Below are 17180 nucleotides of genomic sequence, written 5' to 3' on the forward strand. Positions count from 1 at the left end.
CAGCACGGTATATAGTGTAATACAGAGTGGAATGTATATAGTGCACAGCACGGTATATAGTGTAATACAGAGTTGAATGTATATAGTGCACTGCATGGTGTATAGTGTAATACAGAGTGGAATGTATACAGTGCACTGCATGGTATATAATGTAATACACAGTGGAATGTATCCAGTGCACTGCATGGTATATAGTGTAATATAGAGTGGAATGTATATAGTGCACTGCACGGTATATAGTGCAATATAGAGTGGAATGTATATAGTGCACTGCACTGTATATAGTGTAATATACAGTGGAATTTATATAGTGCACTGCACTGTATATAGTGTAATATAGAGTGGAATGTATATAGTGCACTGCATGGTATATAGTGTAATATAGAGTGGAATGTATACAGTGAACTGCATGGTGTATTTAGTGTAATATAAAGTGGAATGTATATAGTGCACTGCACGTTATATAGTGTAATATAGAGTGGAATGTATATAGTGCACTGCACGTTATATAGTGTAATATAGAGTGGAATGTATATAGTGCACTGCATAGTATATAGTGTAATACAGAGTGGAATGTATACAGTGTACTGCATGGTATATAGTGTAATATAGAGTGGAATGTATAGAGAGCACTGCATGGTATATAGTGTAATATAGAGTGGAATTTATATAGTACACTGCACGGTATATAGTGTATTATAGAGCGGAATGTATATAGTGCACTGCATGGTATATAGTGTAATATAAAGTGGAATGTATACAGTGCACTGCATGGTATATAGTGTAATATAGAGTGGAATGTATATAGTGCACTGCACGGTATATAGTATAATACAGAGAGGAATGTATACCGTGCACTGCATTGTATATAGTGTAATATAGAGTGGAATGTATATAGTACACAGCATGGTATATAGTTTAATACAGAGTGGAATGTATACAGTGCACTGCATGGTATATAGTGTAATATAGAGTGGAATGTATAGAGAGCACTGCATGGTATATAGTGTAATATAGAGTGGAATTTATATAGTGCACTGCACGGTATATAGTGTATTATAGAGTGGAATGTATATAGTGCACTGCATGGTATATAGTGTAATATAAAGTGGAATGTATACAGTGCACTGCACGGTATATAGTATAATACAGAGAGGAATGTATACCGTGCACTGCATTGTATATAGTGTAATATAGAGTGGAATGTATATAGTACACAGCATGGTATATAGTGTAATACAGAGTGGAATGTATATAGTGCACTGCATGGTGTATATAGTGTAATACAGAGTGGAATATATATATAGTGCACTGCATGGTATATTGTGTAATATAGAGTGGAACGTATAGAGAGCCCTGCATGGTATAGAGTGGAATGTATATAGTACACTGCATGGTATATAGTGTAATATAAAGGGGAATGTATACAGTGCACTGCATGGTGTATATAGTGTAATATAAAGGGGAATGTATACAGTGCACTGCACGGTACATAGTGTAATATAGAGTGGAATGTATACAGTGCACTGCATGGTGTATATAGTGTAATACAGAGTGGAATGTATATAGTGTGCAGCATGGTATATAGTGCAATATAGAGTGTAATTTTATAGAGAGAACAGCACGGTATATAGTGTAATACAGAGTGGAATGTATATAGTGTGCAGCATGGTATATAGTGCAATATAGAGTGTAATTTTATAGAGAGAACAGCACGGTATATAGTGTAATACAGAGTGGAATGTATATAGTGCACTGCATGGTATATAGTGTAATGCAGAGTGGAATGTATAGAGTGCACTGCATGGTATATAGTGTAATATAGAGTGGAATGTATACAGTGCACTGCATGGTATATAGTGTAATACAGAGTGGAATATATACAGTGCACTGCATGGTATATAGTGTAATATAGATTGGAATGTATATAGTATACTGCATGGTATATAGTGTAATACAGAGTGGAATGTATACAGTGCACTGCATGGTATATAGTATAATATAGGGTGGAATGTATAGAGTGCACTGCATGGTATAGAGTGGAATGTATATAGTGAACATCATGGTATATAATGTAATACAGAGTGGATTGTATATAGTGCACTGCACGGTATATAGTGTAATATAGATTTAAATGTATACAGTGCACAGGAAGGTTACAGTATATAGCAGGCATCCTCAAACTGCGGCCCTCCAGATGTTGCAAAACTACAACTCCCAGCATGCCCGAACAGCCTACAGGTATTAGCCTACAGAAGGGCATTGTGGGAGTTGTAGTTTTACAACAGCTGGAGGGCCGCAGTTTGAGGATGCCTGGTATATAGTATAATATAGGGTGGAATGTATATAATGCACAGCATGGTATATAGTATAATATAGGGTGGAATGTATACAGTGCACTGTATGGTATATAGTATAATATAGGGTGGAATGTATATAGTGCACAGCATGGTATATAGTATAATATAGGGTGGAATGTATAGAGTGCACTGCATGGTATATAGTGTAATACAGAGTGGAATGTATACAGTGCACTGCATGGTATATAGTGTAATACAGAGTGGATTGTATACAGTGCACTGCATGGTATATAGTGTAATACAGAGTGGAATATATACAGTGCACTGCATGGTATATAGTATAATATAGAGTGGAATGTATATAGTGCACTGCATGGTATATAGTGTAATACAGAGTGGAATGTATACAGTGCACTGCATGGTATATAGTGTAATACAGAGTGGATTGTATACAGTGCACTGCATGGTATATAGTGTAATACAGAGTGGAATATATACAGTGCACTGCATGGTATATAGTGTAATACAGAGTGGAATGTATACAGTGCACTGCATGGTATATAGTATAATATAGGGTGGGATGTATAGAGTGCACTGCATGGTATATAGTATAATATAGGGTGGAATGTATACAGTGCACTGCATGGTATATAGTGTATTATAGAGTGGAATGTATACAGTGCACTGCATGGTATATAGTGTAATACAGAGTGGAATGTATACAGTGCACTGCATGGTATATAGTGAAATATAGAGTGGAATGTATAGAGTGCGCAGCGTGATCGTTAATCTTGGGACCCTTACATGGCGGACCGTTTGTTACTCTCCGGTTCTGGCCTAAGTTTCTCTTTTCTTGTTGCTTTAGGTGTGTGAGGAGCCCATCTCCCCCGGGGGCCACACTGTGGACTTATCCCCAGTAACGGCTCACTCTCCTGGGATTCCCCAGTCACAGTCAATAGCAGATGAGATTATTGCGGCCGTGGAGAGCGACGCTTGCCGGAGGAACCAGCTTTCTGAAAATCCAACCAGGAAGGTAAATCTGCCGGATCAGTGAGAACCATCAGGTCTAGAACCATCAGCGCCCGTCTCTGGAATATGTGACTGAGAATGTAGTTTGGCTTCAGTGCCTTGTATATAAAGCTACATTTTCCTGACATATTTTGCAGACTTCTTAAAGGCTTGCTAGTAGCTGCTACCAAGATTCCCCATTTTCTTTTTAGCCTAGTGTCAGATTATGGCATCTACAGAAAACAATGCCAGGCTGCGCCCCCTGTGGACTAATCTGGTAAACACTGCACTTGGGAAATACTGGTGTATTGCTGATACTGGTGCACTATGAGAAACCTGCACACTGCTGATACTGGTGCACTATGGGAAATCTGCACACTGCTGATACTGGTGCACTATGGGAAACCTGCACACTGCTGATACTGGTGCACTATGGGAAATCTGCACACTGCTGATACTGGTGCACTATGGGAAACCTGCACACTGCTGATACTGGTGCACTATGGGAAACCTGCACACTGCTGATACTGGTGCACTATGGGAAACCTGCACACTGCTGATACTGGTGCACTATGGGAAACCTGCACACTGCTGATACTGGTGCACTATGAGAAACCTGCACACTGCTGATACTGGTGCACTATGAGAAACCTGCACACTGCTGATACTGGTGCACTATGGGAAATCTGCACACTGCTGATACTGGTGCACTATGAGAAACCTGCACACTGCTGATACTGGTGCACTATGGGAAATCTGCACACTGCTGATACTGGTGCACTAGGGGGAAACATACACACTGCTGATACTAGTGCACTAGGCAGATACCTGCATACTGCTGATAATGGTGCACTAGGCAGATACCTGCATACTGCTGATAATGGTGCACTAGGCAGATACCTGTACACTGCTGATACTGGTGCACTGGTGGAAACCTGCTCACTGCTGATACTGGTGCACTAGGGGGAAACCTACACACTGCTGATACTGATGCACTATGGGAAACCTGCACACTGCTGATACTGGTGCACTATGGGAAACCTGCACACTGCTGATACTGGTACACTACACAGATACCTGTACACTGCTGATACTGGTACACTACACAGATACCTGTACACTGCTGATACTGGGGCACTACACAGATACCTGTACACTGCTGAAACTGGTACACTAGGGGGAAACCTGCACATTGCTGATACTGGTGCACTAGGGGGAAACCTACACACTGCTGATACTGGTGCACTATGGGAAACCTGCACACTGCTGATACTGGTGCACTATGGGAAACCTGCACACTGCTGATACTGGTACACTACACAGATACCTGTACACTGCTGATACTGGTACACTACACAGATACCTGTACACTGCTGATACTGGGGCACTACACAGATACCTGTACACTGCTGAAACTGGTACACTAGGGGGAAACCTGCACATTGCTGATACTGGTGCACTAGGGGGAAACCTGCACATTGCTGATACTGGTGCACTATGGGAAACCTGCACACTGCTGATACTGGTGCACTATGAGAAACCTGCACACTGCTGATACTGATGCACTATGGGAAACCTGCACACTGCTGATACTGGTGCACTATGAGAAACCTGCACACTGCTGATACTGATGCACTATGGGAAACCTGCACACTGCTGATACTGGTGCACTATGGGAAACCTGCACACTGCTGATACTGGTGCACTATGGGAAACCTGCACACTGCTGATACTGGTGCACTACACAGATACCTGCACACTGCTGATACTGGTGCACTAGGCAGATTCCTGCACACTGCTGAAACTGGTGCACTAGGGGGAAACACAACCAAATGTTTTTTTTATCAATGTGTAGATTTTCCTCTCGAATGGTATATTCAACATATACAGTAGGAGTGTAGCTGGAGACTGTGCTACCGGTCTCACAAAACACAGGTATAATACTAGAAGCAGAATGAGACGCCACCCCTGGACTATAAAGTAATAGGCTAATCTGACATGGAGCTACTTTTGTTTCATGTCGGCTTCGTGGTATTTCCAGACCACTGGATGCTGGATTAAAGGAATTTCATCATCTGTACCTTGTGAATGGTTATGAGATCCTTTTACAGGCAGAAGATGCAGGATTATCACACTTAGGCCTCATGCACATGAACGTATTTTGTTTCCATGTCTGTTCTGTTTTTTTTTTGCGGATAGGATGCGGACCCATTCATTTCACTGGGTCAGCAAAAAATGCGGACAGCACGCCGTGTGCTATCCGTATGTCCGTTCCGTAGCCCCGCAAAAAATTAGAACATGTCCTATTCTTGTCCGTTTTAGGCATTGTTACAATGGATCTGCAAAAAAAAAAAAAACGGATGGCATATGGATGTCATCCGGTTTTTTTTTGCGGATCCGCAATTTGCGGACCGCTAAACACATGCGGTCGTGTGCATGTAGCATTACAGCGTGTGCCGCCTGCCGCTTCATCTCCAGCGTCTGCAGTGTGAACAGTGGATTATACACAAATTCTAAAACTCGTTTCTTTGTTTCTTCTGCAGCGTTCAGCCTCGGAAAGTTTCTCAAATTCTCCAGATCTAGAATTATCATCCCCCAGACTATCTCGTTCTGTGGACCCCCAAATGCAAGCGGTGCCCTGTCAGTTCTTCAGTCAGCCCCAGGACAGGTGTTACAGTGCTGAAGGGGAGGCAGAGAGAATGACGGCTTACAGCCCTGTGGAAGCAGCTGTCGCTGAGGAGATGCACTTAGGATCCAACGATCACCTGGCAACAGGGGGCGCTCTCCTGGGAAATGCAATATGTAAGGTATGATTTACTGATCCCTGGGAGGACTGACACACAAACAATGCAGCACTCTGAGACCGCACAGCTTCTCCTCACTGTGCAGATCAGGGACGACCACAGGGCTCCCGGCTCCACACTCCAGGGGTTCAGGGCACTAATGATACAATGTAACAACCGAGCGCTCATTATATGAGGGAGATCAACTCGGGCGTCGCTGTGCTGTACCCCGAGTGTGAGCGCGTCACTGTGCTGTACCCCGAGTGTGAGCGCGTCACTGTCCTGTACCCCGAGTGTGAGCGCGTCACTGTCCTGTACCCCGAGTGTGAGCGCGTCACTGTCCTGTACCCCGAGTGTGAGCGCGTCACTGTCCTGTACCCCGAGTGTGAGCGCGTCACTGTCCTGTACCCCGAGTGTCAGGGGGTCACTGTCCTGTACCCCAAGTGTGAGCGCGTCACTGTCCTGTACCCCGTGTGAGCGCGTCACTGTCCTGTACCCCGAGTGTCAGGGCGTCACTGTCCTGTACCCCGAGTGTCAGGGCGTCACTGTCCTGTACCCCAAGTGTGAGCGTGTCACTGTCCTGTACCCCGAGTGTCAGCGCGTCACTGTCCTGTACTCCAAGTGTCAGGGCGTCACTGTCCTTTACCCCAAGTGTGAGCGCGTCACTGTCCTGTACCCTGAGTGTCAGCGCGTCACTGTCCTGTACCCCAAGTGTCAGTGTCATTATCCTGTACCCCGAGTGTCAGTGTCATTATCCTGTACTCCGAGTGTCAGTGTCATTATCCTGTACCCCAAGTGTCAGTGTCATTATCCTGTACCCCAAGTGTCAGCGTCATTATCCTGTACTCCGAGTGTCAGTGTCGTTATCCTGTACCCCGAGTGTCATTATCCTGTACCCCAAGTGTCAGTGTCATTATCCTGTACCCCGAGTGTCAGTGTCATTATCCTGTACCCCAAGTGTCAGTGTCATTATCCTGTACCCCAAGTGTCAGTGTCATTATCCTGTACTCCGAGTGTCAGTGTCATTATCCTGTACCCCGAGTGTCATTATCCTGTACCCCAAGTGTCAGTGTCATTATCCTGTACCCCGAGTGTCAGTGTCATTATCCTGTACCCCGAGTGTCAGTGTCATTATCCTGTACTCCGAGTGTCAGTGTCATTATCCTGTACCCTGAGTGTCAGCGCGTCACTGTCCTGTACCCCAAGTGTCAGTGTCATTATCCTGTACCCCAAGTGTCAGTGTCATTATCCTGTACTCCGAGTGTCAGTGTCGTTATCCTGTACCCCGAGTGTCATTATCCTGTACCCCAAGTGTCAGTGTCATTATCCTGTACCCCGAGTGTCAGTGTCATTATCCTGTACCCCAAGTGTCAGTGTCATTATCCTGTACCCCAAGTGTCAGTGTCATTATCCTGTACTCCGAGTGTCAGTGTCATTATCCTGTACCCCGAGTGTCATTATCCTGTACCCCAAGTGTCAGTGTCATTATCCTGTACCCCGAGTGTCAGTGTCATTATCCTGTACCCCGAGTGTCAGTGTCATTATCCTGTACTCCGAGTGTCAGTGTCATTATCCTGTACCCCGAGTGTCGGTGTCATTATCCTGTACCCCGAGTGTCGGTGTCATTATCCTGTACCCCGAGTGTCAGTGTCATTATCCTGTACCCCAAGTGTCAGTGTCATTATCCTGTACTCCGAGTGTCAGTGTCATTATCCTGTACCCCAAGTGTCAGTGTCATCATCCTGTACCCCGAGTGTCAGTGTCATCATCCTGTACCCCGAGTGTCGGTGTCATTATCCTGTACCCCGAGTGTCGGTGTCATTATCCTGTACCCCGAGTGTCAGTGTCATTATCCTGTACCCCAAGTGTCAGTGTCATTATCCTGTACTCCGAGTGTCAGTGTCATTATCCTGTACCCCGAGTGTCATTATCCTGTACCCCAAGTGTCAGTGTCATTATCCTGTACCCCGAGTGTCAGTGTCATTATCCTGTACCCCGAGTGTCAGTGTCATTATCCTGTACTCCGAGTGTCAGTGTCATTATCCTGTACCCCAAGTGTCAGTGTCATCATCCTGTACCCCGAGTGTCAGCGTCATTATCCTGTACCCCGAGTGTCATTATCCTGTACCCCGAGTGTCAGTGTCATTATCCTGTACCCCGAGTGTCAGTGTCATTATCCTGTACCCCAAGTGTCAGTGTCATCATCCTGTACCCCGAGTGTCAGTGTCATTATCCTGTACCCCGAGTGTCATTATCCTGTACCCCGAGTGTCAGTGTCATTATCCTGTACCCCGAGTGTCAGTGTCATTATCCTGTACCCCGAGTGTCAGTGTCATTATCCTGTACTCCGAGTGTCAGTGTCATTATCCTGTACCCCAAGTGTCAGTGTCATTATCCTGTACCCCAAGTGTCAGTGTCATTATCCTGTACCCCGAGTGTCAGTGTCATTATCCTGTACCCCGAGTGTCAGTGTCATTATCCTGTACCCCGAGTGTCGGTGTCATTATCCTGTACCCCGAGTGTCAGTGTTAATCCCATCCTCACAGCTGTGAACATGAACTTGGTTGTAGGGGGCGCTCACACTGAAGTGAACGGTGACAAACTCCGTACAACGCTGTGTAGTATGTTGGCGCTATGTAAGCAGCATAAATAAAGTTACAATCTTTATCGTTTTCACATGTTTCTTCAGATAGAAAACGAGAATTTCAGCTGCAGTGGACCCCCGCCGCCGCCGCCACCTCCACCTGACAACACCTTGGGGACGGACTCTGGGACTGCGCTGAGTGATATCGTGCTGCCGCTGGATAACATGTTTGAGGAGCCAATTAATCTCTCCCTTAAAAAATGTTTCCCACCCGATTCGTCCTCTGCACCCCGACGAGACCCCACCCCCCCACAACCGGTTATCAAGGAGATAAAGAATGAAGCAGGTGACTGGACTACGATAAGGAGTCACATAAGAGAAGTACAGCAACTGTAACCTGATCACAGTCTTTTCTGACACCTCCTCCTTAGATACAGATAATCGCTTCCAGCCACGTTACCCTGAAGAGCTGAAGCGGCAAGAAAACCCAAGCAGGTAATTCCGGAAAACCGGCCAGAGTCGGGCCCTGTTCACACACACCTGCAGACTGAGCGTTCCTACTGCCCCCCCTGTATTACAGGATCATCTCATATATTGATGGCAGATCTCTAGGATATGTCATTATTAATGTCAGAGAGGCGGGGGGTCCCAATTATGAGACCCACTCGTATGTCCAGAACAGAGCCAAGGAGATTACACCGCGCACATGCTCTCTATGGGAGTTCCGAAAATAGACGAGCGAGCACGATCGCTCTATTCACTGCTATGGGACTGCTGGAAATGCAATACAAACAAACGTGTGCTGGCCGTGCATGAATTGCAGCCTGCTAACAGCTGCTCCGCAATATACGGCCACTGGCCGCGTGCGGACCCATTCACTTGAGGGCAGAGACACGGAGCGGAAGGCCACAGAAGCACTATACAGAACTTCCGGGGCATTTCGGTCTCTGCCTCCGCACTGCAAAAAAATAGAACATAGAACATGCGGACGGATCTGGAAATCCTTCAAGCTGAATGGGTCTGCGTCCGTCAGCACAGGCCACACGGACAGTGCCCATCTATTGGGGAATACAATTTGCCGTCCCCGATGCACAGGCAGCAGATGTTCATGTGCATGAGCCCTCACTGTCAAGCAAGTTGAAGATGAAATGATCTCCAAAAACAAGTTTTTAAATTTCCATATTTAACATTTTCAAAATAACAAAAAAGGAACAAATCCTTCCCGACGGAGGTCAGCTGCTGTCTTCCGAGTCTGACACCGACCACAATCCGTCGAAGACGTTGATGTTGCCTCTGCCCGTGTCTCCAGCGATATCCTTCAGTCAAGAACACCACAGTCACGTACCAAAAACAGTTTCTGCAAAAACACTTCAATTCACTCAAAAGATTAAAACGTATAAAACTGCATAAAATAATCCTTGCGGACTGCCCTCGGGGTTGTTTTATATGCTGCTTTACATGTTTTAATCCTGTGAGTGAATGTGACATGCGGTGCGCTTGGCTGAAGGATATCGCTGGAGACACAGGCAACATCAACGTCTTCGGTAGATTGCAGTGATTGTGGTCGGGGAACGGCGGGTCGGGATCAGACTCGGAAAATAACGGCTGACCTCTGTCAGGAAGGATTTGTTTCTCGTCTCTCCAAGATTTCTCTGGATGTCCCCGCGGTGAGAACCACATTTAGGGTTGAATCGAGCTTCTGATCATAGATTGATTCGTTAAAAAAACTTTGTACTGCTGTTTCCATACGGCCTTTACAATGTATTTGCTCCGTGTAGGAAAACTTCGTCGCGTCCGAAGATGCGCAAGACTTCAGTAGATGACTTCTGTATTCCTATCTGTGGATTTAACATTTTAAAATAGGAATCTGAAGTCGGCTTCAGTACCGAGGTACCAGCCAGTACGGGACCCGACTTCAGATTCCTATTTTAAAATGTTAAATCCACAGATAGGAATACAGAAGTCGTCTACTGAAGTCTTGCGCATCTTCGGACGCGACGAAGCTTTCCTACACGGAGCAAATACATTCTAAAGGCCGTATGGAAACAGCAGTACAAACGAAGTTTTTTAACGAAGCGACTTCTGGTCTCAATTCACTCAACCCTATATATAGACCTGTTCTACAGGACCCTGCTGACGTTTTACACCTTATACAAGGGACAGTTTTATTCAATTTTTGCTAAAAAAAAGAAAAAGGTCTGAAGCAAAACTTTGGGCGTCCTGCATGGTTAGTACCTAGTAGCACCCCCTTTGGCAAGTATCACAGCTTGAAAACGCTTTTTGTAGCAGCCAAGAGTCTTTCAGTTCTTGTTTGAGGGATTCTCCTCCATTCTTCCTTGCAGACAACTTCCAGTTCTGTCAGATTCCTGGGCCGTCTTACATGCTCTGCGCTTTTGAAGTCTATCCACAGATTTCCAATAATGTTCACATCAGGAGACTGTGAGGGTCATGGTAAAACCTTCAGCAGATCAGGGGACTGTGAGGGTCATGGTAAAACCTTCAGCAGATCAGGGGACTGTGAGGGCCATGGTGAAACCTTCAGCAGATCAGGGGACTGTGAGGGCCATGGTAAAACCTTCAGCAGATCAGGGGACTGTAAGGACCATGGTAAAACCTTCAGCAGATCAGGGGACTGTGAGGGCCATGGTACAACCTTCAGCAGATTAGGGGACTGTGAGGGTCATGGTAAAACCTTCAGCAGATCAGGGGACTGTGAGGGCCATGGTAAAGCCTTCAGCAGGGGGACTGTGAGGGCCATGGTAAAGCCTTCAGCATATCAGGGGACTGTGTGGGTCATGGTAATACCTTCAGCAGATTAGGGGACTGTGAGAACCATGGTGAAACCTTCAGCAGATCAGGGGACTGTGAGGGCCATGGTAAAGCCTTCAGCAGATCAGGGGACTGTGTGGGTCATGGTAAAACCTTCAGCAGATTAGGGGACTGTGAGAACCATGGTGAAACCTTCAGCAGATCAGGGGACTGTGAGGGCCATGGTAAAGCCTTCAGCAGATCAGGGGACTGTGTGGGTCATGGTGAAACCTTCAGCAGGGGGACTGTGAGGGACCTGGTAATACCTTCAGCAGATTAGGGGACTGTGAGAACCATGGTGAAACCTTCAGCAGATCAGGGGACTGTGAGGGCCATGGTGAAACCTTCAGCAGATCAGGGGACTGTGAGGGCCATGGTAAAACCTTCAGCAGGGGGACTGTGAGGGACCTGGTAATACCTTCAGCAGATTAGGGGACTGTGAGGGACCTGGTAAAACCTTGAGCAGATCAGGGGATTGTGTGGGTCATGGTAATACCTTCAGCAGATCAGGGGATTGTGTGGGTCATGGTAATACATTCAGCAGATTAGGGGACTGTGAGGGCCATGGTAAAACCTTCAGCAGATCAGGGGACTGTGAGGGCCATGGTAAAACCTTCAGCAGGGGGACTGTGAGGGCCATGGTGAAACCTTCAGCAGATCAGGGGACTGTGAGGGCCATGGTAGAATCTTCAGCAGATCAGGGGACTGTGAGGACAATGGTGAAACCTTCAGCAGATCAGGGGACTGTGAGGGCCATGGTAAAACCTTCAGCAGATTAGGGGACTGTGAGGGACCTGGTGAAACCTTCAGCAGATCAGGGGACTGTGAGGGCCATGGTGAAACCTTCAGCAGATCAGGGGACTGTGAGGGCCATGGTAGAATCTTCAGCAGATCAGGGGACTGTGAGGACAATGGTGAAACCTTCAGCAGATCAGGGGACTGTGAGGGCCATGGTAAAACCTTCAGCAGATCAGGGGACTGTGAGGGACCTGGTGAAACCTTCAGCAGATCAGGGGACTGTGAGGGACCTGGTAAAACCTTCAGCAGATCAGGGGACTTTGAGGGCCATGGTAGAATCTTCAGCAGATCAGGGGACTGTGAGGGACATGGTAAAACCTTCAGCAGGGGGACTGTGAGGGCCATGGTAAAACCTTCAGCAGGGGGACTGTGAGGGCCATGGTAAAACCTTCAGCAGATCAGGGGACTGTGAGAACCATGGTGAAACCTTCAGCAGATCAAGGGACTGTGAAGGCCGTGTTAAAACCTTCAGCTTGCACCTTTTGAGGTAGTCTATGGTGGATTTTGAGGTGTGTTTAGGATCATCATCCATTTGTAAAAGCCATCTTCTGGATCTGGATTTACACACCCCAATAATTAGCACCGCTCTTGCGAACACTCGTTCCCAATAATCTGGCCATCTAAATGTGGAACCTGCACTCCCTGAATTTTATGGTGGCCGTTATGGCACATAACAGGTAGAATTTAGTGTTAGGTCCCGTCTTACAGAGATCGCCTTGACGTTTGGCAGACGGGCCCAAATAATTTTGTACAAAATGTATTTGCCAAGAATCTCAAATTTACAAAATAAGCGCAGTATTAGCACCAGAATATTTTCTATTACTATGGCATTCTTGTGCTTTCTTTGGTTTGCAGAGTGCTGCTGCTTTGTGGTTTTTTCTTTGGTTTACATTCAGATACAGTAAACATGTGAATAGCCAGTTTTGCTCCCACGTTGAGTGTTCCATTTAGACAATGCTCTGCGAGTTAAACGCGTCAGTAGCCGCTGTCCAGATCTATCTAGTCTGCTACAATGTATCAGTCTGGAGCCCGGGGTGTTTAGAGCATTGTCTGGACTGGTACAATTGTAGCCATTTCTCAGTTGCGAGCAGCAGGAGCTGTGTACGGCTTTACTGCCTCTGAATGTAGCCAAGCCAGGGGCCCCTCCATACACACGGGGCCGAGAATCTGCAGCGAGGTGTGGAACCGTGACCTGTGTCGAGGACTTTATAATCCGCAGCTTATTCGCTTCTGTTGTGGATTTGGTGTGGTGAAATGTGCAGCGATTCCACGTGTCGATCATTTTGCTGTGCATTCGTCATATTTTGCGCCGGATGTTTCTTTCCTGTGTGGACGTACCCTAAAGGTTCATACGGAAAGAGCTGAGATAAGCGTCTCCGCTTTCCGCTGTGACCGAGCTGCAGCTGCATGTCCGAGGTCAGAGCTGAGATTAGGGACAAGGGCGGCCCAGGAGCAGAGCCAGAGGTAAAGCGAGGTCATCAGAAAAACAAGCACAATCCTTATCGGAGAGAGCGGCGCTCAGAACGCCAGCGCGCAGGTGGCGACTTTCCCTGAGGCGCCAATCACTATGAGACTATAGAAGCTGATGGCTGCGGGTCAGACTCTCCTTTGGAAAGGCTCCTGTACAGCACGTGACCAGCGTCTTTCCATTACAGCATCAAAGTGAACAAGGGTTGTGGCGCCCTGAGGACAATACGCACACGCCTCAATACTACAGCGGGGTCACTTACTTGTAGGTGGAGCGTGAGCCGGACGTCCTCGTATCCATGTCCTGCCGGCTCCCACTGACTGACAGCCTTCTCCATATTAGGGTCCATTCGCACGTCCGTATGAATGGGTCCACATCTGCTCCGCAATTTTGCGGAAAGGGTGCAGACAGCACACAGTGTTCTGTCCGCATCCGTAGTTCTGTTCCGCAGCCCCACAAAATAAGAATAGGCATTGCTATCACAGGGCCGGCCATGTGCGGTCTGCAAACCCTTACTGTGCATCTGGAGAAGCCTGCGGGGAGCCGGAGGACTCCAGCGCGGCGCCCCTACACTGCCGCAGTCGTAGAATGAGGGTGTTGGACACTGCCTGAGCTACCGCTCTGTTCCTGTTCTTTGAATGCAGCATGCAGAGGTTTTTTTTATATGGTTGTTAGGACCACTAAGACATTAACCTGGACATAGCCATGACAGCAGTATGGAAACCTCCATTCTTTTCACTGCAGGCTGCATCCATTATATTACAGAGAGATAAACGTCAGTCCCATGTAAATCATTGAGTTCTTCCTGGACATGGCTCTGCAGGTCTACATGTGGCAGACGTCTTAATGTACAGTATTAATGCTTCATTTCAGGGCAGAATCAAAAGAAACCAAGATCCCGTACGTGCGTCTGGAGCGTCTGAAGATCTGCCCGCCGCCGTCCGGAGAGCTGCCCGTGTTTAAGGTGCAGCCGCAGAAGAAGGATGAAGACGGATCCCTGCGCCTGCTTATTAAGTATGGCGCCCGATACAAAAGTATGTCGATAAAGGTAAGTCTGGAGAGAGCGCGCACGCCACAGTGTCAGTAGCTGAAAGCAGACCTATACTCTAGTCACATCCAGAGCTGCACTGAACTCTGTCACACCCAATGATGTATTGGACCTTTGCTTCATTAAATTGTGACAGATGTTGGAAAATCTCAAGCTTCTTCAACAGGAAACCAGTAAGAAAGTAACTGCAGCTCTGGATGTGACTGGAATATAAAACAATATTACAGCAGAATAGTGAATGCAGCTCTGGATGTGACTGGAGTATAAGAAACAATATCACAGCAGAATAGTCAATGCAGCTTTGGATGTGACTGGAATATAGGACATGTTTTAACAAGAGAACAGTGGATACAGCTCTGGATGTGACTGGAGTATAAGACGCAGTAAAACAGTTGAGTAGTAAATGCAACTCTGGATGTGACTGGACTAGAAGACACAATATAACAGGAGAGTAGTGAATGCAGCTTTGGATGTGACTGGAATATAGGACATGATCTAACAAGAGAACAGTGGATCCACTTTTGGATGTGACTGGAGTATCAGACAGTATATTAGTAAAGTAGTAAATGCAGCTCTGGAAGTGACTGGAGCATAACACACAGTATAATAGGAGGGTAGTGAATGCAGCTCTGGAAGTGACTGTAGCATAAGACACAGTATAACAGGCGAGTAGTGAATGCAGCTCTGGAAGTGACTGGAGCATAATACACAGTATATTAGGAGGGTAGTGAATGCAGCTCTGGAAGTGACTGTAGCATAAGACACAGTATAACAGGCGAGTAGTGAATACAGCTCTGGAAGTGACTGTAGAATAAGACACAGTATAACAGGCGACTAGTAAATGCAGCTCTGGAAGTGACTGTAGCATAAGACACAATATAAAAGGTAAGTAGTGAATGCAGCTCTGGAAGTGACTGGAGTATAATACACAGTATAATAGGAGGGTAGTGAATGCAGCTCTGGATGTGACTGGAGTATAATACACAGTATAATAGGAGGGTAGTAAATGAAGCTCTGGAAGTGACTGGAGTATAATACACAGTATAATAGGAGGGTAGTGAATGCAGCTCTGGATGTGACTAGAGTTGATTTGCATATTTGCTTTACCCGACTGTAGTGAATCTATAGGGTTTGACCTGTTTATTCCTGAATGTTGCAGGTGAATGCGGACAGCTCGCACTCGTCACCTCCTTCCACCGATATCTCACCGCAGTCTACAGTTCCGTATGGAACAGACGCCATACCACCAGCCGCGGCGCATCCCGTGCAGGTGCCACCACTACAGCCGCACCCCTTTCCTCGGATACAGTCTTACACCGGGGGGTCTCAGGAGATCAGACATGTTGTAGATCCTGAGCCGGCGGATGAACCCCTCCAAGAATGTAAAATGAATACAGGGCCGTCGAAAAAACCGGAGGGCCCCAATCACATTGAGAACGAGGATTTCTGTGCTGTGTGTCTGAACGGCGGCGAGATGCTGTGCTGCGACACCTGTCCGAAGGTTTACCACTTGTCCTGCCATGTGCCGGCGCTGCTCAGCTTCCCGGGGTACGACCTCACAGTCCTGTGCAACCTAGGGATAATGAAAGGGGGGCTCCAGGTCAAGACCTACACTTGCTGTCATGGAATAGAAGCATTTCACCATATAATGAAAGTTTCTGCAACTCTTTAGTTGTTTTTGTTTTTCATTTCCTCCCCATTCTCATGATATCTGCTTCCTGTCAGTGAATGAGAACATCCTAGTTTCTATTCAGAGGTCCTGTCTAACTGAAACAGGTGCAGAGCTCGTGACAGTGTATCAGAGGGAGTTCTTATCCACGTGGCTCAGTCAGACATGACTGGGAAAAGATGTAAAAAAGAATGTCCCCGTTCACTGGCAGCAAGTAGAGATCTTGAAAAGAGTGAGGTGCCGTAGATTGGAGCTATAATGTATAGTAAATTAGTTTTCTGGCCGGAGGCCACATGCCCTTTTACTGAGCCACCCTGTTTTTTTAAGTGGATAGAGCAGCATCAAAATGGGGAAATTTGCCACTTGCTCAAAAATATGCAACTTTTGTATCCAAGAAATCGGGTTTATGTATTTGATCAAATACATTGGTGCTCAGTACAGAAGTCCACTGACTGCATGGACGACAACGTTTCAGATATGATATGCCATAAATGACTAGTGGGGAATAAACCTTTAAAGGGGTTCTCCGAGTTAATTCAAATGTTTTCAAAAGCCCCTGGAAGTAACAAAGCATGAGCCTGTACGCCACTGCGAGGTCCTCGCCGGTGTTCGCGGTGATGCAGCCGTGACGCGGACCAGGGCTGCGGCCCTGAAAATAGCGGCGTTGAACAGGCTCATATTTTATTTTGTTACAGTTTAATGTAGTTTTAAATA

At 46.5% G+C, this 17180-nt stretch overlaps 1 protein-coding gene across 1 annotated transcript in view; it reads left to right on the forward strand.

Moving 5' to 3' along the window:
- Window positions 1-17180, forward strand: part of TRIM66 (tripartite motif containing 66) — a 49102-nt gene that overhangs the window by 22663 nt on the left and 9259 nt on the right. The window contains exons 9-14 of the mRNA XM_040410383.1: window positions 3166-3333; window positions 5852-6115; window positions 8781-9021; window positions 9113-9170; window positions 14623-14797; window positions 15957-16345. Coding sequence (XP_040266317.1) covers window positions 3166-3333; window positions 5852-6115; window positions 8781-9021; window positions 9113-9170; window positions 14623-14797; window positions 15957-16345 — 1295 coding nt within the window. The remainder of the gene's footprint in view (window positions 1-3165; window positions 3334-5851; window positions 6116-8780; window positions 9022-9112; window positions 9171-14622; window positions 14798-15956; window positions 16346-17180) is intronic.

The sequence above is a fragment of the Bufo bufo genome, chromosome 10 (assembly GCF_905171765.1).
Source record: "Bufo bufo chromosome 10, aBufBuf1.1, whole genome shotgun sequence".
NCBI lineage: Eukaryota > Metazoa > Chordata > Amphibia > Anura > Bufonidae > Bufo > Bufo bufo.